At 42.3% G+C, this 25220-nt stretch overlaps 2 protein-coding genes and 1 long non-coding RNA gene across 5 annotated transcripts in view; 2 read left to right on the forward strand and 1 right to left on the reverse strand.

Moving 5' to 3' along the window:
- Window positions 1-6116: 6116 nt before the first annotated feature.
- On the forward strand, window positions 6117-10247 carry LOC131276548 (uncharacterized). Its single transcript, XR_009184004.2, has 2 exons — window positions 6117-6240; window positions 6330-10247. It is a non-coding gene; the product is annotated as an uncharacterized lncRNA (long non-coding RNA).
- Window positions 8781-18918, reverse strand: LSM1 (LSM1 homolog, mRNA degradation associated). The gene is made up of 4 exons (XM_071212658.1): window positions 18689-18918; window positions 14845-14913; window positions 13108-13223; window positions 8781-9287 (listed from the first exon to the last, which is right to left on the reverse strand). Exons 1-4 carry the CDS (start codon window positions 18732-18734, stop codon window positions 9117-9119), a joined length of 402 nt encoding a protein of 133 aa, XP_071068759.1. The 5' UTR covers window positions 18735-18918; the 3' UTR covers window positions 8781-9116.
- Window positions 18919-19222: 304 nt separating this feature from the next.
- DDHD2 (DDHD domain containing 2) overlaps window positions 19223-25220 on the forward strand; it is a 123132-nt gene continuing 117134 nt past the window's right edge. For 2 of the 3 annotated variants that reach the window (XM_071212647.1, XM_058289848.2), the window contains exon 1: window positions 19249-19532. The gene's annotated coding sequence lies outside the window, so the exon portion shown is untranslated. Of the gene's footprint in view, window positions 19533-25220 lie in introns of all 3 variants that reach the window. The other variant, XM_058289844.2, reaches the window with a different exon arrangement.

Consider the following 25220-nt stretch of genomic DNA (forward strand, 5'->3'; position numbering starts at 1 on the left):
CTGGAGCCCTTGGAGAACAGGAAGGCCTCATACTCTCTGGTCAAGCAATGCCCATTCCTGCCCCTGCCCATTCCTCAGGGCCCACCCTGCCCCTCCTCCTCTGGGAAGCTGACCAACCTAAACTTCCACCTTAAACTTCCCGAGCAGCTTGCTCTGACTCACACCTTACTGTCAGTACCCTGGAGGCCTATCTCAGGTCTTGATTTGTTGAACATTTCCCCTGTTTATCTCTTCTGTGGAGCATCCACCGCCCCACCGCCAGCGCGCAGCTTGAGGGGGGCACAGAGCAGATTCTGGCTTCATCTCTACTGGGCGACCAACTGGGAAGCAGTTGACTTAGGAAACCTGCCGCGGCCCTGGCAGTGTTGCGAAGAAGACTGCACAGAGGGGAGAGGCCTTAGTCTGTTGTCAGTCTCCAGTCCTGCCCCTGCCCTTTGCCTTTCACAGACGTGGAAAGAGAGAGTGCAGAGGTAGGGTGCTGGGCAGGCTGGAGCGCCGGTGACCCCGGGCTTCTACCTCGGCCTGTGCTTGGTACATGTGCGCCCGCGTGCACGTGCTCGCCTGCGTGTGCCTGCCCTCTGGGAGGTGGTGAGTGGGGAGGGGTCATTATGGGACAGGCCGTGCAGATAATGTTCAAGGCCCTGCTGTTGCCATCTGGGGAGAGTTATGGCCATTCGGAGAGGAGGAGGCGGTGTGGGGAAGCCAGAGGACAGAGGCCTGTGGCTGTTGCTGATGTCAGAAAGCTGCCGTTGGCTCAGGGAGGGGGCTGCTGAGTGACCTTCCCCAGGGCCAAGGCTCTCTTCCTCATCCTTTCCAGGCTGGCTGACTCGTTAACTCTCGCTGTCCCTCTGAGCGCTAAGGGGAGAGAGGGCTCAGAATTTCCTCTGGTTCTGGAAGTTACCTGCGTCTAACTTTGCTTTTTGACGAGGAACGAGGACAGGGCCCGCAGGGGAGGAGACCTCATGGACACCATCCAGGAGGGAGGATAACCCAGAGACCAGGCTCAGGCAGTGCCAAGAGCCCGAGACAAAGACTCCAGGATGAGGGAGGGGGGAGGGCCTTGGGAGCAGGAAGGGGGCTCCACTCATTCATTCATTCAACAACCCTTTATTGAGTGTCTTCTATGTATCTATTACAATTAGGAAAAAATGAATCACCTGACATAGTATGAGGTTGGGGAACACATACGTTTTAGAAGTACAGAGGAAGGGAGGGAGGAGTGTTTGGAAGGCATCTGGGAGGAAGTGACATTTGAGCTGAGTCTGGAAAGTAGGTTTGTGGTAGGGGCTGGAGACAGCAAGCATGGGGCGAGGGCGTTCAGGTAGAGCGAGTGACCGAGAGGGGGAAAGGCTCTGAGCACTGAGAGCTGGTGTCTTGGGCAACTCAGCTGCTCAGTGTGCTGTGGGCACCATGAAATATTTGAAGGGTGCGGTGGGAGGTGAAGGCTGGAGAGAGTCAGAAGTCAAAGTCTGAAGGGTGGGAGTGGTAAGATTGCGCCTCAGGTTCCTAGGAGCCTGGGCCCTGGCTCAGAGGAGGTGAGCACTGGGCAACAGGACTTACCTTTTGGTTTACTGAACCTGTAGTATAGGCAAACTGTGAACTGCAGTGGAGAAGGCATTTCTTGGATCTGAACTTGAGTTTCTTTTGCTGTAAAAGCACTGAGTTTGCTTTTTTTCTAGTAATCTCAGATGGTTGCAAGGCCTAAATGAGGTAACACTCCATGAAAAGCCCACCCACAAGGTGAAGTCCAGAGTTCTTAGCCCGGTCTGCAGGCCTTCCCGGCCTTACCCTGGCTTGCCTCTCCAGCCGTGCTCGCTCTGAGGGGTCTGCCTGCAGTTGGCCCACCCATAGCTTCTCACCATTGAAGGCGACGCACAGTATGATCTCCCTCCAAGTCTTCTCTGTGGCTCACTCATCTTACTCTTTAAGTAGAATTCAGTAATTTTTCCTTTGGGCCCTTTTATAAATATTTATCACAGTATCACTAAGATTTCACCCATGCTCCCTTTTTTTTTTTATGTCTGCAAATCAAGTAAGGACCTGTAAACTGTAAGAATTGGGACTTTTTCCTATTAGTTTTATAGTCCCCAGTGTGTACCACAGAAGCAGATTACAATTAATAGATACTGAAGACACGTTTAATAAATGATTGAAAAACACAGAGCCTGGCACTTTGTAAACTCTCAGTAAATAATGGTTTCCTCCTATCTCTTAGGAGTGGCCAGCCTGGAAGTGGGAGCAAGCCGTGGACTGTTTATAGGGTATATACTTATTCAAATGGAGTGTTTCCTCCATAAGAAGATGCAGAAAGTTAACTTTTTGTTGGGCTTCTTGACTTCTTGGGTTTGAGGTAATCACATCCCTTTAGAGTATATATTATGTGATTTAACATTTAATTCCTTAATCTGAGTTGGCCACCATTAATTCACAAGTATCATTCTTTTTTGTCCCACCCCCACCCCCCTCCCGCCCCGAATCGGGGCTCCTGTCTCCTGGCTTCGCCAAGTCAGTGAAAAACAATTAGAGTAGTGGTATTTCCCTGGCAGGCAGGCCAGCCCCCTCTCGGGGATGGGGGGGTGCCAGAGCCTCCCACTGATTCTTCACCCCTCATGTCTCTTCACCGTGCCAGCCTAGAGTCAAGCTCAACAGGGTGTTCTTTCCCCCTGGATTCTGCCAAGGCTGCTCCCTTGGCCGGGGTTTCACTGCATAGTACGTAGGGACTACGTAGGGAATCTCATTCAGCCACATCACTAATTAGGTGACGAGGCATTTGACTGCCTTTAGAGAATCATAGTTACTCCTGTCCTTTACCGTGCTTCACTGAATTTCTTCCTTTGACATTCAGAGCACTGGGCAGAACTCACATTGCATCACCACCAGCTGCGTGTATCAGGCCTTCGTGTATCATTATTATTTGCACGGAGACTGTGTTTAAGGGCATGGACTTTTTCCCAGAATGTCCCAAGAGTCTGGCATGGTGTTAGGGTTTCAGCAGATTATAAGAGCCAATCTTAAGCACTCATTCTGTGCAGGCACCAATCTACGCATAATATTACACATAATAACTTAGCTCATTCTCACAGCTATCACCCAAGATATGGCTACGAGGTATTATCCTTACTGTATAGATGAGGACACGGAGGCACGCGAGATCAAGTAACTTGACCAAGCTGAGAGAGCTAGTAAGTGAAGAAACCAGGATGCTGAAAAAAAATCAGTCTGGCTCCAGAGTCTGTGCTCTCAGACTGCTTAACCTTCAAAAATCTCTTATCTGTCCCTGAAAAATGGGGCTGGTAGTTGCCTCTTATAGCATGTAACTGGCATTTAGTAGGTATTCAGAAATATTAGTGTGATGAATGACTTACTCTACTTTTAAACTGGGTTTGATCTCCTTGTTTCCCGCCACCCTCAATTTCAATCAGATAAATGAGGCTTTGCGCTTCCTTGCTCCAGTACTTCTGGCCGGGAACAAAGTTAAAACTTCTGGTCTTTTGTAATTACTTTGACCAGAAGAGCAAACTGTAGGCAGGTGGGCTGAATTTAACCTTCCAGATATTTTATTTGACTTGCAGACCTTTTTCAAGGCTATTTTGAGTTAGTTGCCAACATAAACTATAGGGACAGAAAACAGATCACTGGTTGCCTGGGGATGGGGGAGGTGGGAGGAGTTAAATACAAAGGGGCAGGGATATTAGAAATGACCTAAATCTTGATTGTAATTGTGGTTACACAACTACATGCAGTTGTTAAAACTCAGAACAGTACACTAAAAGGGCAAATATTACTGTATATAAATTATATTTCCATAAATCTGACCAGAAAAAAATTTAGGCCCTAGAGATAGATTCCCAGGCAAATGGGCCTCCTGACCTTGAGATATGCCCAGCATTGAACCCTCCCTCTTCCTCCTTGCCTTCATTCCTGGCCACCTGGTGCCCTGACACCACTCAATTTTCTGCGTTTCCAGAGCAACAATAATTGAGGTCATTTTCTATTCCTGGGTCTAGCCAAGTGGCAGGAACTGCTGCTGAGTGGCTGGAGTTAAGAGAGAGAAGAAAAGAATAGGTAGAAAATTGGAGGCTGAGAGGAAGTAGAGAGGCAAAGCAGTCAAGGAAGAAGGAGGAATGAGAAGGACTTGATTTAATTCTCTGGTTCCAAATAGCCCTGGCAGAACCCCAAGATTAGACCGCTAGGGGAATCCTATCCAAGGTATAATAGAATGACCCACACCTTTGGGATAGACGAGCTGTGGATTTTGTTTGGTTTACTACGGTTGGTTTTCTAGTTCTCTCACACTAAAAGATCTTGGGAGATGGATAGGAAAATTTGCTTCTTTTCTTGGGCCACCTAGGTGGATATGAGATTTGCCAGTTGGGAAAATGAAGTAATCTCTTGCTCCCCTTATCCAGGGAACTCCTGGAATGGTGATACATAGGATGGGCACGGGGAACTGCAGCTTAGCTCTACTTGGAATGCAGTATGTAGGAAAAGACAATGAAGATTATGGAGTATCTGTTTACTTCCAGCAACTCAGACAAGTCTCCCCCACCCTCCCTATCCCCATGTTTTCCTAGGACCCTCTTCCAGACATTTGTACAACAGTTGTCTCCAAACTCTTCACACCTGGAGGGCTGTGGTCTACAGTGAAGGGAAACTGTTCCGGACATAAAGGGGGCATCTCCATATGCAATACAAGGGTTTCCACTAATCAGGCAACTCCTGGTTGCCCCAGAGGTCCAGTTGTCCTAACCTTTGGGTGCCCTACTGGTCTGTAAAGCATCTTAATTTTCCAGCCTGAGCTCACTGCATGCTTTCATCCATCCATCCAGCAAATATATATATATATTGAGACCTAACACAAGCCCGGCACCATTCTAGATTTTGGAGACACAGGAGGGAACAGCCAAAAAAATCTTCAGGGTTTATTTTTTAGTAGAGGAGGGGAGCAGAGAATAACATATAAAACTTTTGTAAGATATTTGCTAAAGTGAGAAATAAAGCTGGAAGAGGGAAAATGGTGGGGGGAGGTACAGGTTCCATCTTAAAGAGGTAGTCAAGGATGGTGACATTTGAGAAGGGTTCTGAAGGGAGTGAGAAGTATTCATGCAAATATCTGGACAATTAAGCTCAGAGAAAGAAGAGCAAACTCTCCAGCCCCATTCAGGGCACAGAAGAGTTTTAGGGGTTGAGATGAAAAGATATGGGAATGGATATGTCTTTTTCCTAGTTAAAATAACATACAAAAAAGAAACATTACAGACTTACTACAAACTGAGGCAGTTTTCCAAATGTTTCTGACACCTAACCATAGTAAAAAACATTATTTTACATTGCCAATATATGTTTACACACATGTAGCAAGTTTCGCACATGACCCAATTTTATTATCTGTGATGCACTGTTTTCTGTTCTAGTTTTTTTTTTTTTTTTTAAAGTGCTAGTTATAATCCATGATATTGATTTCAAGACCTAGTAGTTTGGAACCTGGTTGAAACCAGGTTGATCATGTTGCAGGGACCCTGGCAAAAGCCTTACCTATCCCTGACAGCAGTAACAGATTGGGTGCCATCTTAAGTCTGTTGCACTGGTAGAACATGTGACACGTGAGTTTGTATCACAGTTGATATTCCTGCTCTGTGCACATTTACTCCAAGGTGGTAACTCAGACTAAACTGTCTCCTGCTACTCTTTCCGTGATTATGAGCAGGGCTGGTTTGAGTTTTCCTCAAGTTTAAAGCTGGAGGGTTCCACCAGTCTGCAACATCAACAAGAATGCCTTTATGATGGTCAGGTTCATGTGTCAACTTGAGCAAACACTGGCCTGGTTGTTACTATGAGGACATTTCATGACTTAAGTCATCAGGAAGTTGATTCCATCTATGGTTGATTCCATCTACAACCAACTGAGGAGACAGCAATGAGAGACATCTCATCCAATCAGATGGAGACTTTAAAAGAATAATTTCAGCAGCCAGAAGAGAGAATTTCCCTGTCTACTTCAGCCAGCCCTATGGAATTTGGACAAGCACATCTTCACAGTCATGTGGGACAATTCTCATTAAAGTCTCATAATATTTACAGGTATCTTCTGTTGTTTCCCCAGAGAACCTTCACTAATATATCCTTCTTAAAATCTCACTGGCAGTGCTGGCTCCTAATGGGAAAGGAAGTTGGATAGAGTTCACCTTGTAGCATGTCTTTTGAAAGGCAAGAAAATCCTTCATTACCTCAACTGTGAAGGTAAGAGCCCCACAGATATGTACATATATAAATTTGGCAGGGGTGGGGAACTGTTCCATTAACTGCCTTTCCTCTCATTTCCTTTCCAGGTATCACAGTCCGTTGTTCCTGGGGCCATTTCTTGAGTTCTGCAGTGCTGCCATGAGTCTCACTTATGTCTGAGACCTGAGAGTAGAAACTGTCCACAGCAGCTGCAAGTCATGTTTTGCCTGATGTGCCTGCTTTACCATTCAGCCTACACCACTGTCCAGTCTTCTTCACCTCTGGGATTCCCTCTGACATTTCCCTGAGAAATCCTCCACATTGCAGTGTGAGGGTATCTGGCTCTGCTCAGTACACAGGGCCTGATGGGAGTCTGATACAGCAGGGAAAGGGGCGGGGCAGATACTGTGGTTTAAACTTAGCTAAAAGCATGCAATCTAAAAAGGTCAAGGGCTAAGGAAGGGGAGAAAAGTACAGCTGGCAGAGTTAAGAGCTATGCTGTTATACTTAATTATTTTGGAATAAAGATGGTCAGGAAAGGAGCTTCAAAAGAACTTCCTTATTTTTCTCCTTTGAAAGCAGTCTCAAGGTAGGCCCTATTTTAAGAAACTTTAAAAAGATAAGCCTGAGGTGGGCAGAGCTGAGGGGAAGCCATTGTGCTAAGAAGCCTGGGGACTAAGAGGTAAGAATCAGGTACTCTGGTTTCATCTTTTAGCACTGATTCTTGGCTGTTGCCTGTGTGACAAAGGTCTATAAGCAACATATCATGCATAATGACAGAAACCTCAATATAGCTTGGAAGTTCAGTAGATCCAACTGTTCTTAAGAGTGGAAATTAATTCCCTTTTTCTCCCTTTTGATCTAAGAATCTTAACTTTCATTACACTTGGAATTCTATTTGAAGGAGGTTGAAAAGACAAAATTATAGTGAATCCAAATGTCTTTATGGAGGTGTCAGATATTATGAAACCATAGAGCTCAGAAAAACAAATGATGTTTTTCTGCTGATGCTTGAAGCGTATCTTATAGTCAGATAAAGTTTTTCACAATGCCTTCATGTACGTAATTAATAACAACTCTGGTTATTTAACTGTTAAGATTATGGGCAAAACATACTAGATAGATTGTTACAAGCCACTGTTTCTTCATACATTATCTACATTTTAGCTAACCCAATAATGAGTTGTTCAGAATTCAAATTGTTTTTAAAAATGCCCCAAATGCCTAGTTACTTATGAACAAATATTTTTATACTAAAAAACTTTTTGGGGGAAGATGTTTTTTTCCTCCTGTCACCTTTTCATGCTTGTATCTAATAAGAAATATAAATATTCCTTCATAAGTAACTAGGGGTTTTGAAAAAATACCTAAGCTCATAAAATGTTTAGTGTCTTTATAGAATAATTCACATATAGCAAGTGGGCATTAATATGGAAAGGACAACTGTGTTTGTTTATAAAAAGGAAATACTGGGAAGCGGATTTGGCTCAACAGCTAGAGCATCCGCCTACCATATGGGAGGGCCAGGGTTCAAACCCAGGGCCTCCTGACCCATGTGGTAAGCTGGCCCACATGTAGTGCTGATGCATGTAAGGAGTACCCTGCAACGCAGGGGTGTCCCCCACGTAGGGGAGACCCATGCGCAAGGAGTGCGCCCTGCAAGGAGAGCCACCCTGCAGAAAAAAAGTGTAGACTGCCCAGGAGTGGCACTGTACACAGGGAGAGCTGATGCAGCAAGATGACGCAACAAGAGAGAGACAGATTCCTGGTGCTGCTGACAAGAATGCAAGCAGACACAGAAGAACACACAGCAAATGGACAGAGAGAGCAGACAATGAGGGAGGAGGGGAAGGGGAAATAAAAAATAGGTCTTTAAGAAAAAAAAGGGAATACCTGGAATAATTCTACAGATGAAAAAATAGAGAATCACAGAGGATGACCTACTTGTTCAAACCCAAAATGCTCACTGTGCTGAACAAAGTCAAATTTCAACCTCTGTCTCCTAACTCCTACTTCAGTTTACTGTCCATTAAACCACACCACAGTCTGTTATACTCACTATACAAGTGCAGCTGTTCAGTCATATTAAAAAAAGTGGCATCACCAAAGGCTGTCAGCCAATGAATGTACAGATTAACCTGGATATATAAGTCACTAAAACACCATTTTACTGGTGTTCCTTTTTGGTAATCATAGCAACAAAGGCTGAAGAATCAAGCCAAAGAACTAGAAAACCTAACTAAATTAACATTAAATTTAGAGAAAAAACCACCCTAGGAGAATGTTGGCTCTCATGGGAACTACTGGGAAACTCACCTGAAACCTCCTTCCTCCAGCCTGAATATTTGTATTTCTTACAGATACAAACATGAAGAGGGGATGGAGAGGAAGAAGACCCCCAAGGTATTTAGCATAAAAATATTCCTTCATCAGGAACTAGCAACTTGGAATTGTGACAGAAGGAGGAAGAAATCCAGTGTGTGGACTGCTTACACCTTTGAGAGAATCTTGCTTTTATCTCTTCACTGGAGGCAACTCAAATTTGAGGAATAACATGACAGTTTTGAGATTCATATTTTATTTACAGGTAAATGAAAACAGCCCCCTATAAAGTCTAATTTGGGAGAAGGAGAGCAATATAAAGTAGTAGTTGCTGGCTCCACAGTGACATGAGAAAGGAGTCCGTGTTACTGTTTCTTTAAACAAAGATTTGTTATTAAAAAAAAAAAAGTAGCCACATGATTTCTTCATGTTGCATATGTGAAAGACTTCAAAATAAGAATGATTTTTCAACACTCTACAGTCTCTGGTCAAATATGCATGGTTACTAGGATATCACTTTCATTTCAGTAGCAGCCTTTGCTTCCCAAGAGCAATAGCCCTGAGCAAAAGACTTAATACTCATCGAGAGTATCTGCTCGAGGAATGGAGAGACCTCGATCCTTAAGAGCCTGAACTTTCAGTTTCTCTGCTTCCAGCTTGGTCTGCTGTTCCACCCTTTGTTCTTCTAGGATTTCTTCAATAGATACTTGCTGGAGGGGTGTGTCACTCTCCTTTTCCAAGTCCTACAAAACAAGCAGATTTGAAAAACCTCACCCAAAGACAATGAAGGAAAACACTAAAGATCTATAGGCAAATGGACTCCTATATCAGGCTTGGGTAATTTCTCATAACTGTAATAGGGCTGAAATATCCTTTTCCTAGGGACAGATAAGCTTTTTAAAGAAGTGGCTGACAACACTACTACAGAATACATACTTTCTATAAATGTGATAGTAGGGCTCAGTATCAATGTGTATAAGCTTTAGGTTACCCCAAATCTTACAATAGTCAAAAACTAATTCTATTAGTAAAGGTTAACTTTTCTTTTTTAAAATTTATTTATATTCCATCCTCTCCCTATCACCCTCCCCCCTCCAGTTGTTTGTGCTCGCTGTCTGCTCTCTGTATCTATTTGCTGTGTCCACTTGTCTTTTCTTTCAGCAGCACCGGGAACTGATCCTGGGACCTGATCCTGGGACTTTCCAGAGTAGGAGACAGCCACTCAATCACTTGCGACATCTCAGCTCCCTGATCTGCTGTGTCTCTTTTATTCTCTCTCCTCTGTGTTTCTTTTTGTTGCGTCATTTTGCTGTGCCAGCTCTCTGTGCAGGCCAGCGTGCCATTTGGGCCAGCATGCCTTCACCAGGAGGCCCTGGGAATCAAACCCTGGACTTCCCATATGGTAGATCAGAGCCCAATCGCTTGAACCACACCTGCTTCCCAGCTTTTCGTAAATAAAAAATTAGGGCTGCTTATAAGCAATTATCTCCTCAACCCCAAAGAACCTAAGAGAGAAGTTACTGAGATCAAGAAGGCTTTAGGCAAGATTTTGTAGTTTTATATGGTCAAAGCCAGCTTAATTTCTGGAGGTTGTTGCTCAGTAAGAAAATAGGAAACCCTGATTCAAAGTAGTGCTCCACCTCTTAAAAAAAGAAAGAAAAACAATAAACTGCCCCTTTGTTGCATTCATTGGAAGTCAACTATACCCGTTTCCTAAAGTCTTTCTGTTTTAACACAAGATTGCTTTTTCTTCTATGGCAACAAGGCTTCTAAAGAAAGCCTCAGCAGACCACTTAGGTTACTAAACCCCAAATTCTACAGAGAAACCCATATTCTCCACTATTTTAATGTTTTACTTAATAAAAAAAAATTTTCCCCTTGTTTAAAAAAATGCAAGCTCACTTTAGGACATTTTAAAAATGGATAAGCAAAAAAAAATATTGAAAAATTATCCATAATTCCAATATGGAAGGTTAATATTTTGGTGAATATCCTTTCAATTTTTCTCAGTATACACTGACTTAAGATTTTAAATTATGAACACTTTACCAACATGTCATAATCAATTTCATAATGCAAAATAATACTGCTTTAAGAGTATCTCATTATCCCCAGATTCAGCTTATTCTTAAAATACACGTACCTTTCTGTATTTTTTTTTTCTTTTCTGTATTTTTTAACATGGAAAGCCTATACAGAAAGGATATTCTTGTTTCTCATCATCTACTATGACTTTCAATTATAAAATGTGGGGAAGGCATAGACAAATACACAAACTCTCCAGATGTTCTGGCCTAACACCTGGATACTAATCTCCACATGCTGTCAAGGTCTTAGAACCTGTAAGGCAGAAGTCTGTCAGATGCAGGGTTCTCAACTGAAAGCCACTCACACTACACCAGCAAGCCCTAGTCCTACCCCGCCCCCCCATCAAAAATCAAAAGCGCCAGCAAGATACCTATTATCAAGTGAGTGATAACCCAGGGGTAGCAGCTGAAGGGAAGATAAGATTCTTTACTTGGCGTACTGCCTCTTGGTTTTTTTAATTTATTCATTGAACCCTTCTTATGGTTATGATGCTGCTGCATCCCAACAGTCAGTCTTATAACTTAATGCTGTGTGCATCATCATCCAAAGCGGAATCCAGTGCCATCTGAAGCAATGTATTTGTTTACAGAATCTAAATGGTTTCCTGGGTATGAGTTTCCCTGGAGTTGTGACATAATTTCTTCAAACTGTTGATTCATATGATTATGTAAGCATTCCGAAACTATGTTTTTCTAGTAATACTTTTATAAAATCAGTAGTATCTCAATCGTAACATATAAAAAAGAGAGTGTTCTTCCCCACAAAGGGAATCCCAAGAAACAAGGATTCTACAATAATAAACATGTCCATTTCTTTCTCCTCACATATACTACATCTACATAGGAGGACATTTGGATCCATGTAAGTGGCACAGAAAGCATGTCTGTGTGTTTGCTATAAAACTGAAGCAGAGTTTTAAAGTGTAAAAAAAAATTTTTTTTAAAGGAGGTACCGGGGATTGAACCCAGGACCTTGTACATGGGAAGCAGGCACTCAACCACTTGAGCTACATATGCTCCCCTAAATATAAAATCTTCCCCAAAGTAATACGTTTCCTTTTTAAAAATTAAATTCAGGAAAGTAGTTTTAAAAAGTAACCAATCACTCATAATATCATCCAAAGATAGGTTATTTCCTTTTAATACACTAGCAAACTAAAGTTATTTACTCCACTTGCCTGGCATACTAGATTATTTTAACCTTTATATAATATAAGAGGAGGACAACTTCTGATGCTTAAACATGGAAGAAATGATAAACTGAACCAAAGAAGCATCAACTACAAAATATTTTTTTTAAAAAGGTATTCCATACATTTCACAGTGGCACTTAATAACATTTAGTCACTTCTAGCTGACTGTTTCTAACAGGTCTCTGAATCGACATCATTCTGGTAGAATTATTTCCTTACTTTCTCAGATGTCTTACTGTTAATAGATAAATACCAAATGACTTCACTCAAAAGACTTCTGTAAATTTCGTTTAAGATGTGACTAATAATTGTGAAACTTAATTGAAAACCTTCAAACAAAATAGAAAAGAAAAATTAATCAAACACCGAAGTTTTTGGTAAGGAACAGGAAAAGGTTCTGGTTCAACTCTTAATTACAGCTGCTTTGAAGGAATTTTTATTTTCCTGGCAAACCTAATATTCAGAAACAGTAGGGTCAAGTCAAAAGTTTTAAATAAGGTCCTTTTTTGGAGTAAATGTTTCATATAAAATATATCGTGTTATCTTTTATAAAAAAGACTTCTGTTTTACATATATAAAAGTTTTCTAATAGTTTTGTATGCCTGTGGATGAATGTATGTATATGTGTATGTGCACAGAGACACACAGCAATAACACTTTGGATGCCTTGATTTAACCCTTTACCTGCCAAATGTCTTCCTGGAACAGACAGGAACAAACACAAGTACCTCTCTTTCCTTGGTTGTGAGCTAAGGACCCAAGAGAAGCTGAACTCCCTTCTAAGGGTGGTTAACAGAAAGGCTTTTCCTATCATATATGCAGTGTGTGCTGCACCACTGCTAGTTAACTTGATGTCATGAACAACTATTTGTGACCTATTGTTCAAATGACTGCAAAATATTCCAACATACATAAATCATAACTCAAACTCTACTGCAGTATTTTGTTAGGAATCATGCTTTTACAATTTTTTGCTATTTACAATAGCACAACTAATACAGTAATGAACACATTTGTGTTGGATTGTTCTTTTTATGAGATGAAGTAAACCAACAATATTTCTTTCTGCTAATGAGATTAAAGTCTTTAAAATGCCAAAAATCATTGAAACAAAATTAGTTATTTTCTGAAGCTGGGTGAAATATGGAAAGCATTTTCCCCTTCTTGAAAAGACAAAAAGAAACCTAACTAGCATGGATATTAACAGCTATAGCATAAAGTTGAAATCAAGTTGGGGGACAAAAATAGAGCCATAACAGCTTAACAGTTTAGTTTTCACTTACTATTTCTCCTAGTAGGACTACATTTTCTCCTCTGACCACAAAAATCCCTCGAGGAATATCACCGTATTTTTTGCCCACATGAATACGCTCCACAGTCTGATGTAGCACTAAATTAGCTATAAGCATATAAGGAAGAAACAAAGATACTTAGTTCATATTATTGGGTAAAGGTCTTTAACTCACTCATAGTTATTTTTTTTGTTTTGTTTTTAAAGATTTATTTTTATTTATTTCTCTTCCCTTTCCCCCTGTCCCCATTGTCTGCTCTCTGTGGCCATTCACTGTGTGTTCTTCTTTGTCTACTTGCGCTCTTTTCAGCGGCACCGGGAATCTGAGTCTCTTTTCGTTGCGTCATCTTGCTGTGTCAGCTCTCCGTGTGTGTGGCATCACTACTGGGCAGGTTGTGCTTATTTTGCACAAGGCGGCTCTGCTTATGGGGCGCTCTCCTTGTGTGTGGGACTCCCCTATGCAGGGGACACCCCTGCATGGCATGGCACTCCTTGCGCACATCAACCCTGCGCATGGGCCAGCTCACCACACGGGTCCGGAGGCCCTGGGTTTGAACCCTGGATCTCCTATGTGGTAGGTAGACACTCTATCAGTTGAGCCGCATCCGCTTCCCACTCACAGTTATTTTGAGTAGAAAAAATTTAGCTAAATATAATCTTATTTCCAAATTTTCTAATTCTGGGAAAAGTTAAAATTTCAAACATCTGTCTCCTATTTCATTGAGTAAGACATACCACATAAGAGATGTTTAAACAACTGCACACTGGAAGCATTTCTGGAATTATGTTGGGCTAATACATGAATGATGGTGGGAATGTATCAAGAAAATTAAATTCCTTATAACCATATTATAGCCATATAGCCATATTAACATGGCTATAAGAAAATATAAAGGAGTAGGGAACTTGGGAAATTGTAAAGCCTAAGCAACTGCAGAGATTAAAACTTTTGCTTCTGAAAGGAAAGTTTTTCTTTGTTATGTGAGTATTTGTATGTGATAATTTACAAAAGACTTTGTTCCAGTTCTTAATAGGATTCATAACCCAATGCAGGCAGTGCACGGGTGATGATAAAGTAAAAACCTATTTTCTCATTTTGTCAGATAACCATACCTGGTAATCTGAGAGTAACATCAATATTTATTCCCTCAAAGTACTCTGTGAAATGAAGGAATTTCCATGAAGCAGAAGGAAACACAGACCTCTTACTTTACAAAAATGAAGAATGCAAAATGAAGTCCAACTCCCAAGTCTGATGTATCCCTATGTGTGACATTTTGGGCTTAATGTTGAGATCCCAAAAAGCATCAGGAAATGCTTTCTACCCAATTTTCATTGGACAGGGAAGGACCACCTTCAGTGCAAAAACTGCTTAGCTGGACCCAAGCCAACATACAAATGCGCAGCATCCCCCCTCCCAAACAAATATAATGGATTGTTTATTTCTTGCATTTGGCTCCCTCTAATGGGGGAATAAAAAAAATAGACCAAACATTGTAGTTGTATGTTCTCATGAAAAAAGAGTTTTAGAAACACAAACTTGTAAATATACAAGCTTTTTGAACCACTTAATCATAATTTAGAAAAATAATTCACTTAGAACACTTCCATTATGCTAGACACATGTGAAAAACAGTTGCAGATAAATTTCAATATGAAATAACACAAAAAATGCAATGGGTGATCACTATTAATGTAAGAGAAGGGGAAGTCCATAATTAATACATACCAAATTGATCAATGCTTCTTAAAAAGCCTATAAGTGTTCTTCCATCTCGAAGCAGGACCAAGTGCTTTTCTGGGGAATGAAAAGAGAGGGATCTTTTAAATGAGAAGTGTTAGTACCAGGGAGCTGACAGGCAAACAGAAGAAATAGTTAATAGGAGTTTAAGCTGTACGACTTCCTCTTCTATATGCATTTAAAGTGGATTCCATTTGAAAAATGGAGGGAGGACCAAGGCAGCCTGGGATTTAGATTAGAAGATTAGTGGTGAAAAGAATCAGATAATACAGAAGCATGGCAGAATGGGAAAAGGACTGGGTTAGGAGCCAGGAAACCTGACTGACTGGCTCTAGATACTGATGTTTGACACTTAAACCCTTTCTTTTTTTTTTTTTTTTTTTAAACATTTATTTTTATTTATTTAATTCCCCTCCCCTCCACCGGTTGTCTGTTTTCTGTGTCTTTTTGCTGCATCTTGTTTCTTTGTCCGCTTCTGTTGTCGTCAGCGGCACGGGAAGTGTGGGCAGCGCCATTCCTCGGCAGGCTGCTCCCTCCTTCGCGCTGGGCGGCTCTCCTTATGGGTGCACTCCTTGCGCGTGAGGCTCCCCTACGCGGGGGACACCCCTGTGTGGCACGGCACTCCTTGCGCACATCAGCACTGCGCATGGGCCAGCTCCACGCGGGTCAAGGAGGCCCGGGGCTTGAACCGCGGGCCTCCCATGTGGTAGACGGACGCCCTAACCACTGGGCCAAAGTCCGTTTCCCATCACTTAAACCCTTTCAGTGTCATATATGTTTTCTGTATCTGCAAACTGGGAAATTTAGTTCAGATGATCTTTATGATCTTAATTCTAGAATTATTTTCTCCTCAACTTATCTCACACTTTGTTTGAAACCAGGGAAAATTAAACGATTTAAGAAAAGCCTTAGTCACTTGAAATAAGGACTCAGAATAAGCTGGAGCAGAAATCCAATGATACTTATTGAGAGTTATGAGCTATTCTAAGCTCTAAATATACAGTAGAGAATAAGTCTTCAGAAAGTCACTGACCTTATGAGTTTATATTCCTGGTGAGGGAAGAAAAACAAGAAAATTACCTGTTGTGATTAGTACAAGAAATAATAAACAAGATAACAGAATAATATGAGGGGAGAGGGGAAGGGGTAGCAGAAGGGTTAGTAGCAAGGGAAAATCTCTCGAAGAGGTAACTTTGAGCTAAAACAGGAAGGATGAGAATAACCCTATCAGTAGAAAAGCCAGTGAAATTTAATTCCTTCATTTCTTTAATACCATGCATAATGTACTTTTTAGGTGCCAAACATAGTAATAAGACAGTGATTCTGCCCTGCAGGAATACAGAGTCTTGGCCTACAGTTAAGTACCAGTGGAAAGCAACTGTTAATTATATGAAACTTCAGAGAAACTACAACCAGCTAGAGGAGGTATCTGAGTTGGACCTTGAAAGGTAGATAGTTTTTGGCCATGGAAAGAGTAACAGGGAAGGAGAAGGGAGAGAAATTTGAATATTAGGCAGGAGGAAAGAAGAAAAGACTATGTATTCATAAGTTTGGCTGAAAGTTGGAGATATGAAGGAAAATAGGAGATGAAGTCAGAAAGTTATGGTTAAGCTGGGTTTGGACTCGACATTATAGGGAACAAGAAAACATTGAAGACTGATCTGGTAGAAAAGGGAGAGCAGTTACAAGATTCCCCAGAGTCTGAGACATGAAGAAGGGATCTGAACCAAGGTAGAGCTAGAAGGCAGAGTTAAAACTGTGTAGGTATAAGTGATTGGATCTGTCATCTAATTGAGTTTGTATATGGGGGGATGTGTGAGAGGGTGGGGTGTTGAAAAGGTGACTTAAAGAAGATATGAGTTTTGAGTCATGTCGGAGAGGACCATTTACCAAAATTTGGGAATAAAAGAAGATGCCTAGGAAGGAAGGTTATCACTTGTTTGTGATTCTGAAAGGTGGATGGAAATGTAGGAGTGCAATGCCAAACAGGTCAGAATTAGAGCAATTTTGGACAAATCCACAAAGAGATGATTTAATTATTAAAGGCCATGAGATTTCCTAGAGAGTTAAAGGAAAGAAGCAGGCCAAAGATGGAACCCAAGAGACCTATTTTAGAGCATAATAAAAGTGTGAGAGGTAATAAAATCAGTAACTACAAGTGTCAGAGAAATCAAGGGAGTAGAATTAAGAACTTAGTGGGGAGAGTATCATAATACTGCAGATAGAAGAATTTAGATGAGTACATTAAGAGCTGGTGATTGGTGATTTTTAAGAATTACCTTCAGTAGCATGGTAATGACAGAAAACCAGACTGGGGGCCTAACAGGTGGTTTATTGCAGGTGGTCAGGATGTAGAATCAAAATAGAGATGACTTAAGAGGTATGGGGGTGAAGATATGACAAATGGATGGGAGTTTCATGGGGAAAAATATGATGGGCAGACAAGTACATATACAAAGGGATGGGGGGACAGAAAATATAGAAAGGATATTAATGGAATAGGGATCTTGAAGCAGTGGGAGGAGAAAGTAATAACAAACACAAATAGAAAGGGAGGAATACTTCCTACTCTAATGAGAGGCTTGGTAAAGATACAGAAGACTGAGGAGAGAGGATGAAAATGCGTGTATGGGTGCTGCCTATCAAATTGCTCCACACATCTCAGTAAAGGAGGTGTCTGGAATCTATAAAGAAAGTGGAGCTACAAGTTTGAGAACAAAAATGATTTTTATAAAATGTTGGGATGTGTACGAGTCTTTAAGATTTCAGATATATATATTAAAAAAAGTGAAGGCAAAATGGCATCCTCAGACAACTAAAACATTTCACATTCAGAAAGGCTTGTACAGTGGTTGTTCATAGACAGACTTGGTTCAATTTACACTACATTTCTCTTCAATAGCAAAGTAATTTGGATTTTTAAAGACATGATCTCAGAAAACCATAAAAGAGAATTTAATCTGCTTACTCTCTGCTGATACTGTAACTGCAGAGATCACTGAAACTTTAGAATTGTGTGTAAAGCAGTTTGCAACTACTTTTATAAGTTAATGAGACAAATCACACGATTAAGATATTTTGCTTGAGAAATAACGCACAGATAAGGGTTTAGAAAGACAGGACAATTATAAGTGACTCCTCTTAGTTTTGTACAGGACTGAGCTCCCCTTTAGGACAGTAATTCGGAAGAGGACATCTTAGTAAAAGCAGAAGAAAACTGTCTAACAGAAAAAAGAAATCTGAAGTAGCTAAGCCTTTCTAGAAAAGTCAATAGCGTGGCTGGCAGTTGTCTCTACAATAACTTGAAAGTGTTAAAGACCCTCATAAAGAAAGAATACAACTGGCTATACAGTATAAAGCCTATATTCACTGCCAATTAAGTTCAACTGTTGTTGTCTTAGTATTTTCGTCTCTTGATGGACTCTTTCTCTATTTCCACCCATCCACAAGTAATCTGGTACTTCAAAATATTGCAGATGGGAGTCAGTGGACCACGAGAGAAGTCTGCTGGGTCACTTTCGCGTTCGGTCCTCCGTTGCTCAGTCTCTTGGAAGCAGGAATGAATTCCACGGGTGTGGATCTTACCAGCACGGGGGAAGGGGGTGGGTGGCGGAGGCTGCGGGAGGGCGGGACGGCGGCAAGGGGAGTAGTGGAGTGGACGAGGGGTTGTGCCCTCTGGCTACGGAAGATGTTATCGCCGAACACCCACAACTGAGTTCAAAATACACCGACCCCCGCCCGGGACTTACTCTACAGGCTTCCTCCGAAGAGGCGCCCGCCAGGAAGGTAGGGTCTTACCCCAGACTTGACTCGGAGGAGATGAGCTACTCACTGTCGATGTCCTCGATGAGGCTGGCGGTGCCGGGCATATAGTTCATTTTTGAGCTGAGATAACGTTGCAGCGTGCAGCCGAGGCGGGCAGGCACGTCTTACACCTTGTTCTTTTTACCGCAGTCGCCGCCTCGGCGGGACCGGGACGGGAAACCCCGGCAGACACCAGCAAGAACGCCCGGGCTTTCAGCGGCCGAGGCCTGCCGGAAGCGCCTCCATCTTACCCCGCCCACTTCCGGTACACGTGCCCGTCCTCAGGAAGAGGCTGGGCCGTCACGTGGTCCCTGGAAACCCTGCTGAAGAGGGGAGGGAAGTCTATACTGGACAGATGGCAGGAACATGTATTTTCCGTTTTAAGGGACACTGTGCCTCCCCTCACTTTCTTCCTTCCAGGACCCCAAAGCCGGGAACCTCAGTCCCTCAGCTCAGGACGTGGCAGCAGAAGGGGCGGGACCGGGCCTCGGATTGGCTGTTGTCGCCCCGCCCCTGGCTGTTCGGCCCTCCCTCTAGCTGGCAGGCGCCTGCGCAATGGGCCGGCCGTGGGGGGCGGGAAGGGCTTCGGGGCAGCGGAGCCCATGTCGGCCCTGAGGCGCTCGGGCTACGGCCCCAGCGACGGGCCGCTCTACGGCCGCTACTACGGGCCTGGCGGTGGGGATGTGCCCGTGCACCCACCTCCAGCCACATACCCTCCTCGCCCTGAACCTCCCCAGCCTCCCACTTCCTGGCGGGTGCGCGGGGGCGGCCCGGCCGAGACCACCTGGGCGGGGGAAGGCGGCGGAGGCGACGGCTACTATGCGTCCGGGGGCCCCTGGTCGGAGCCGGGTCGAGCTGGAGGAAGCCACCAGGTAGGCTTCTCACCCTCCGTCCCAGGGGGATGGCGGGGGCCGCGTGTGTGTGGGGGGGTCTTTGACGGTGAGGGTCATTTGGGTTGATAAACCTCCCGGGTTCGTGGTGGATCGCGTTTCATATTTCTTTTCCTTTCGGAGGGTTGGAAAGACGGGAACTGGGATGCCTTGTGGTGGTGGTGGGTGGGTGGGGGATAGGCTTGTGGTTTTTTGGACCTTTCTTTTCAGTTTTGACCGTAATAAATGTGTTATTTCCTTAAAAAAGGGAAAGCAAGATGTTGCGCCGCCTGCTAAGTAGCAGGCTGAGGGGTATCCCTTCTGGGAGAGATGTTGGGCTGGAGTGACTCGGCTCTGCTCCTCGAGCTCTAAACAATTTATCCTGCGTGGCTCCCTTCAAACCGGCCCTCCCCTGGAAAAGAAGCGGCTGCAGCCCCCGCCGTCACTCAGCAGCCCCTCCCGCAGGCCAGGAGCAGGAAGAATGGGGAGGGATCTGAGCATTTAGCTCTTTCCCCAAATGTGTGGCTCGAGATGGAATCCTGAATAGCGTTGATAGGCACCTTTACGTAGATTTTTATTTATTTTTTAAATCTTCACGTCGATTCCGAGGTAAATGTCATGACAGCACCTCAATTTTACGAATAAGGAACCGGAGGATCTGAGAGGTTAACTCATTTGCTTAATATACTAGGACCTGCAGCCTGTACCCTTTATTCTCTCTTCCTGCGGGAAATATGCTTCTGTTTCGTTAAAGCAGTATTTTTAGTAGGGATTTATCATTATATGTAGCAGCACGGTTCTTTTAGTTCAGGGGACTTGTTGAAGATCCTTATTTGTTGAGAATACAAGAGTAAAATCCACACTTTGCTAACGGGAACTTAAAATGGTGCAGTTGCTTTGGAAAAGATTGTCAGTTCCTCAAAAAGTGAAATATAGAGTTACCATATGTATTAGTCAGTATAAAGGGTATTTGTTTGAGGTAGAAGCTTACAGTTACAAGGCCCTAAAGAGTTCAACTCAAGGTACCATAAGAGGTACCTTCTTATCCAAAATCTGTTGCCCTGTGTAGATGCAAGATGGTAGGCAATCACTGCGAGGGTTCAGCCTTCCTCTTCCCTCCTAAGGCTCCTGGGTCCAGCTGTAGGCTAGCAGAGGGCTCCTCTCTTCCCAGGGCTCGTTTCTTTCCAGGCTCAGCTGTATTGTTCTCTTCACAAGGTCAGCTGTAAACTGTCAGGTGAAGGGTTCATCTCACTCTGGGGCTCCAGCATAAAATATCAAGTTCTCTTCTCTGTGGTGTCCTTTTGTGTGGATCTACTTTCTTGTGAGAAATAAAAACATGTCCACACAAAATCATTTACATTCATGTTCATAGCAGGATTGTTCATGATAGCCAAAAAGTGGAAATAACCCAAATATCCATCAACCGATGAATGGATAAACAAAATATGGCATTCATTCAGTAAAATATTATTGTCATAAAAAGGAATGAAGTACTGATGCATGCTGCAAAATGATGAACTTTGAAAACATGCTAAGTGAATGAAGCCAGTCACAGAAGACCAAATATTTATATGAAATGACCAGAAGAGGCAAAACCATTGAGATGGAAAGATGAGTGGCTATTGGATGAAGGAAGGATTGGGGAGTAACTGTAAATGGGTACCAGGTTTCCTTTTGGGGTGATGAAAATGTTCTAAAGTTAGTAGAGATGATTGCACAATATACGAAAAACCACTGAACTGAAATTTTTTTGGTGCCTTTTTTTAAAATTTATTTATTTATTTTAAAAATTTATTTCTCTCCCCTTAACCCGCGCCCCCCCCCCCCCCCCCCCGGTTGTCTGCTCTCTGTCCATTCGCTGTGCGTTCCTCTGTGTCTGCTTCTATTCTTGTCAGCAGCCTGGGAATCTGTGTCTCTTTTTGTTGCGTCATCTTGTTGTGTCAGCTCTCTGTGTGTGCGATGCCTCTCCTGGGCGGGCTGGACTTTCTTTTGCGCAGGGCAGCTCTCCCTACGGGGCGCACTCCCTGCGCGTGGGGCTCCCCTATGCAGGGGACACCCCTGCGTGGCAGGGCACTCCTTGCATGCATCAGCACTGCGCATGGGCCAGCTGCACACGGGTCAAGGAGGCCCTGGGTTTGAACCGCGGACTTCCCATGTCGTAGACAGACGCCCTAACCACTGGGCCAAGTCCGCTTCCCTGTATTTTAATAGGTAGATTTTGTGGTATGTGAATTATATCAATAAAAAATTTCGGGAGTTAAAAAACATAGTAGTGAGAGGTTAATTATGAAAAAATGTCTGTGTTTTCTCTGCATAAATCTGTATATGTAGACTCTGAGATTTAATCCAATGATAGAGTGATAAAATGCTTGACCTATACATAGCTAAACCAGACCTAAGAGCAATTAAAGGGAAAAATGGAACCACTGAACTAATGACTTATTGAGCTTGCTATATTATCAAAACAAAAGTGTGTTTTCCAGGGTAGGGTTAGGTAAGGGTTGGCTAGAATAGGGAAATTAAGGTTTTTGCATTGTGTAGGCAGTTTTTAGGTGTGATTGGGACATAGGTGTGCAAATAGGGTGGCTGATGGTGCTGTAGTAGTTGGAGATAAAGCTGGCAATGTGTAATGGGCATTTGTAAATCATTTCAAGGGTTTGGGCATTATCTTTCAGGTTGACAATTCTGAAACTTTAAAACTATAGAATGATAACTTGTTATAAAGCAATAAAAAACTAATACAAAAGGTATAGTTGTTTCTCAGATATTGCAAATTTTTACTTCCCCAATTTGTTGTCTTCTAACTTCATTGTTTTTTTAGATTGTGTTAACATATATATAACATAAAATTTGCCATTTTAGCCATTTTTTAGTATTCAATTCAATGGCATTTAATTACACTGCCAGTGTTGTGCTGCCTTCAACACCATCTATTACCAAACCTTTCATCAACCAAAATGGGAACTCTGTTAAGCAATAATTCCCCATTTTCCTCTCCACAGTCCCTGGTAACCTCTGATCTACTTTCTGTCTTTATGGACAGAAATCCCTTTTCATTTAAGTGGAATTGTACAATATTTGTCCTATTCTGTCTGGCTTATTTCACTTAGCATAATGTTTTCAAGGTTTGTCCAAGTTGTCACATGTATCCAAACTTCATTCCTTTTTATGGCTGCATAATATTCCATTGCATGTATATACCACATTTCATTGATGGACACTTGGGGTGTTTCTACCTTTTGGTTATTGTGAATAATGCTATTATGAACATTGATGTCCAAGTATTTATTGGAGTTTGTTTTCAGTTCTTTTCAGTATATACCTAGGAGTGGAATTGCCACGTGTAGTAGTTGGATATTGTTTATGAATTCCAAAAAATAGTTACTGGATTATGTTTGTAAACTGATTTGTTCCTCTGCATATTAAATTATATTGGATGCAGCTGTTTCAGTTTTACTTGATTAAATAATGATTGGGCTTTGATTGGGCTATGTCAGTAGGGTGTTGAGTGGGCGAGGACTCACCAACAAACTGCATTGCAGAGAGAAGGGGGGTTGGAGTTTTAGTGCTTGCTTAGATAGAGCAGAGGCCTGGGAAGAGAGATCAGCTGTTTGCTTGAAAGTCTACAGCTGGCCTTGTGGAGAAAGCAGAGCAGCTGAACCCAGAGAGAAACAAGCCCTGGGAAGAGAGGAACCCAGGAAGCCTGAACCTTTGCTGACATCGGAAGCCATTTTCTCCAACATGTGGCAGTAGACTTTGGTGAGGGAAGTAACTTACGCTTAATGGCCTGGTAACTAAGCTTCTACCCCAAATAAATACCTTTTATAAAAGCCAACCAATTTCTGATATTTTGTATCAACACCTCCGTTGGCTGACTAATACTCCAGGTCATATGATAATTCTATATTCAGTTTTTTGAGGAACAGCCAAACTGTTTTCCATAACAGCTGCACTGTTTTACATTTCTACCAGCAGGGCACTGTAGTTTCCGTTTTTCCACATCCTCCTAACTCTTGCTATTTTCTATTCTAATAATAACCATTCTAGTGGATGTTAAATGGTATCTCAGTATTGTAGTTTTGATTTACATTTTCTTAATGACTGCTGATGTTGAGCATCTTATGTTTATTGGCCATTTCAGTATCTATTTAAGTCCTTGGTCCATTTTTAAATTAGTTTGTCTTTTTGTTGTTGAATAGCAGTAGTTCTTTATATGTTTATTTATCTTTATATATTCTGGGTGTTAAACCGTTATGAAATATAGAATTTCTAAATATTTTCTCTATTCTTTTGTTCTTCATGCTTTTGGACTCTTATGTAAGAATCCATTGCCAAATACAGGGTCCTGAAGATTTTCCCCTAAGTTTTCTTCCAAGAATTTTATGGTTTCAACTCTTATTTTTAGATTGTTGGTACTGTTTGAGTTAATTTTTGTATATGATATGAAATAGGATTCTAGTTCTTTTGCATGTGGATAGCCAATTTTCCCAGCACTATTTGTTGAAAATATTTATTTTTTTCCTTTTCCCCATGGAGTGAACTTGACACTCTTGTTTAAAATCAATAAATAGGGAAGCGGATGTGGCTCAAGCAATTGGGCTCCTGTCTACCATATGGTGGGTCCAGGGTTTTATTCCTGGGGCCTTCTGGTGAAGGCATGCTGACCCATGCAGCAGGCTGGCCTGAATGGAGGGCTGGTGCAGCAAGATGACGCAACAAAAAGAGACACAGAGGACAGACAATAAGAGGTGCAGCAGACCAGGGAGCTGAGGTGGCACAAGAGATTGAGCCCCTCTCCCCCACTCTGGAAGGTCCCAGGATTGGTTCCTGATGCAACCTAAAGAGAAGACAAGCAGAAACAGAAGAATGCACAGCGAATGCACACACAGGGCTGACAGTGAGGCGGGGGTGGGGAGGGGGATGGGGAGAAATAAATAAATCTTTTAAAAAATAAAATAAAACCAATAAATAGGCCGTAGAAGTGAGCATTTATCTATGGTCTCTAAAATTCTATCCCGTTGGTTTATATGTCTACCCTTATACTGTGGCTTTGTAGTGAGTTTCGAAATCAAGAATTGTGTCCTGCAACTTTGTTCTTTGCAAGACTGTTTTGGCTATTTGGGTGCCCTTGCAATTCCTTATGAATTTGAGGATCAGCTTTTCCATTTCTGCAAAGAAGTCTTCTGGAATTTTTATCAGGATTGTCTTGAATCTGTAGATTTCTTTGGATAGCATTGTCATTTGAAGAATACTGTCTTCCAACTCTAAACACAGGCTGTCTTTCCATTTATTTAGGTTTTCTTCCATTTCTTTCAGCAGAAGTTTTCAGTGTGCAAGTTTCATATCCCCAGTTATATTTATTCCTAGATATTTTATTCTTCTGGATGTTATTGTAAATGGAATTTTTTCCTTTTTTTTAATGGTTTTTTTTTTGAAGATTATTTTATTTATTTCTCCTTCTCCCTGTTGTCTGCTCTCTGTGTCCAATTGCTCTGTATTCTTCTACATTCACATGCATTGTCAGGCGGCACTGGGAAATTGCGTCTTCTTTATTACGTCATCTTGTTGCATCACCTCTCCATGTGTACGGTGCCACTCCTGGGTGGCCTGCGCTTTTTTCATGCGGGGCGGCTCTCCTTACGGAGCGCACTCCTTGCTCATGGGGCTCCCCTACTTGGGGGACACCCCTGT

This window comes from Dasypus novemcinctus, chromosome 29 (assembly GCF_030445035.2).
Source record: "Dasypus novemcinctus isolate mDasNov1 chromosome 29, mDasNov1.1.hap2, whole genome shotgun sequence".
NCBI lineage: Eukaryota > Metazoa > Chordata > Mammalia > Cingulata > Dasypodidae > Dasypus > Dasypus novemcinctus.

Excerpts from the sequence above, each read along its gene's own strand:
- LSM1 (XM_071212658.1), bottom strand. The coding sequence starts at position 18,734 with ATGAACTATATGCCCGGCACCGCCAGCCTCATCGAGGACATCGACA. Across the intron at positions 13,224-14,844 it reads AAGAAGCATTGATCAATTTG|CTAATTTAGTGCTACATCAG; the intron begins GTATGTATTAAT and ends ATATGCTTATAG. Across the intron at positions 9,288-13,107 it reads TAGTCCTACTAGGAGAAATA|GACTTGGAAAAGGAGAGTGA; the intron begins GTAAGTGAAAAC and ends CTTGTTTTGTAG.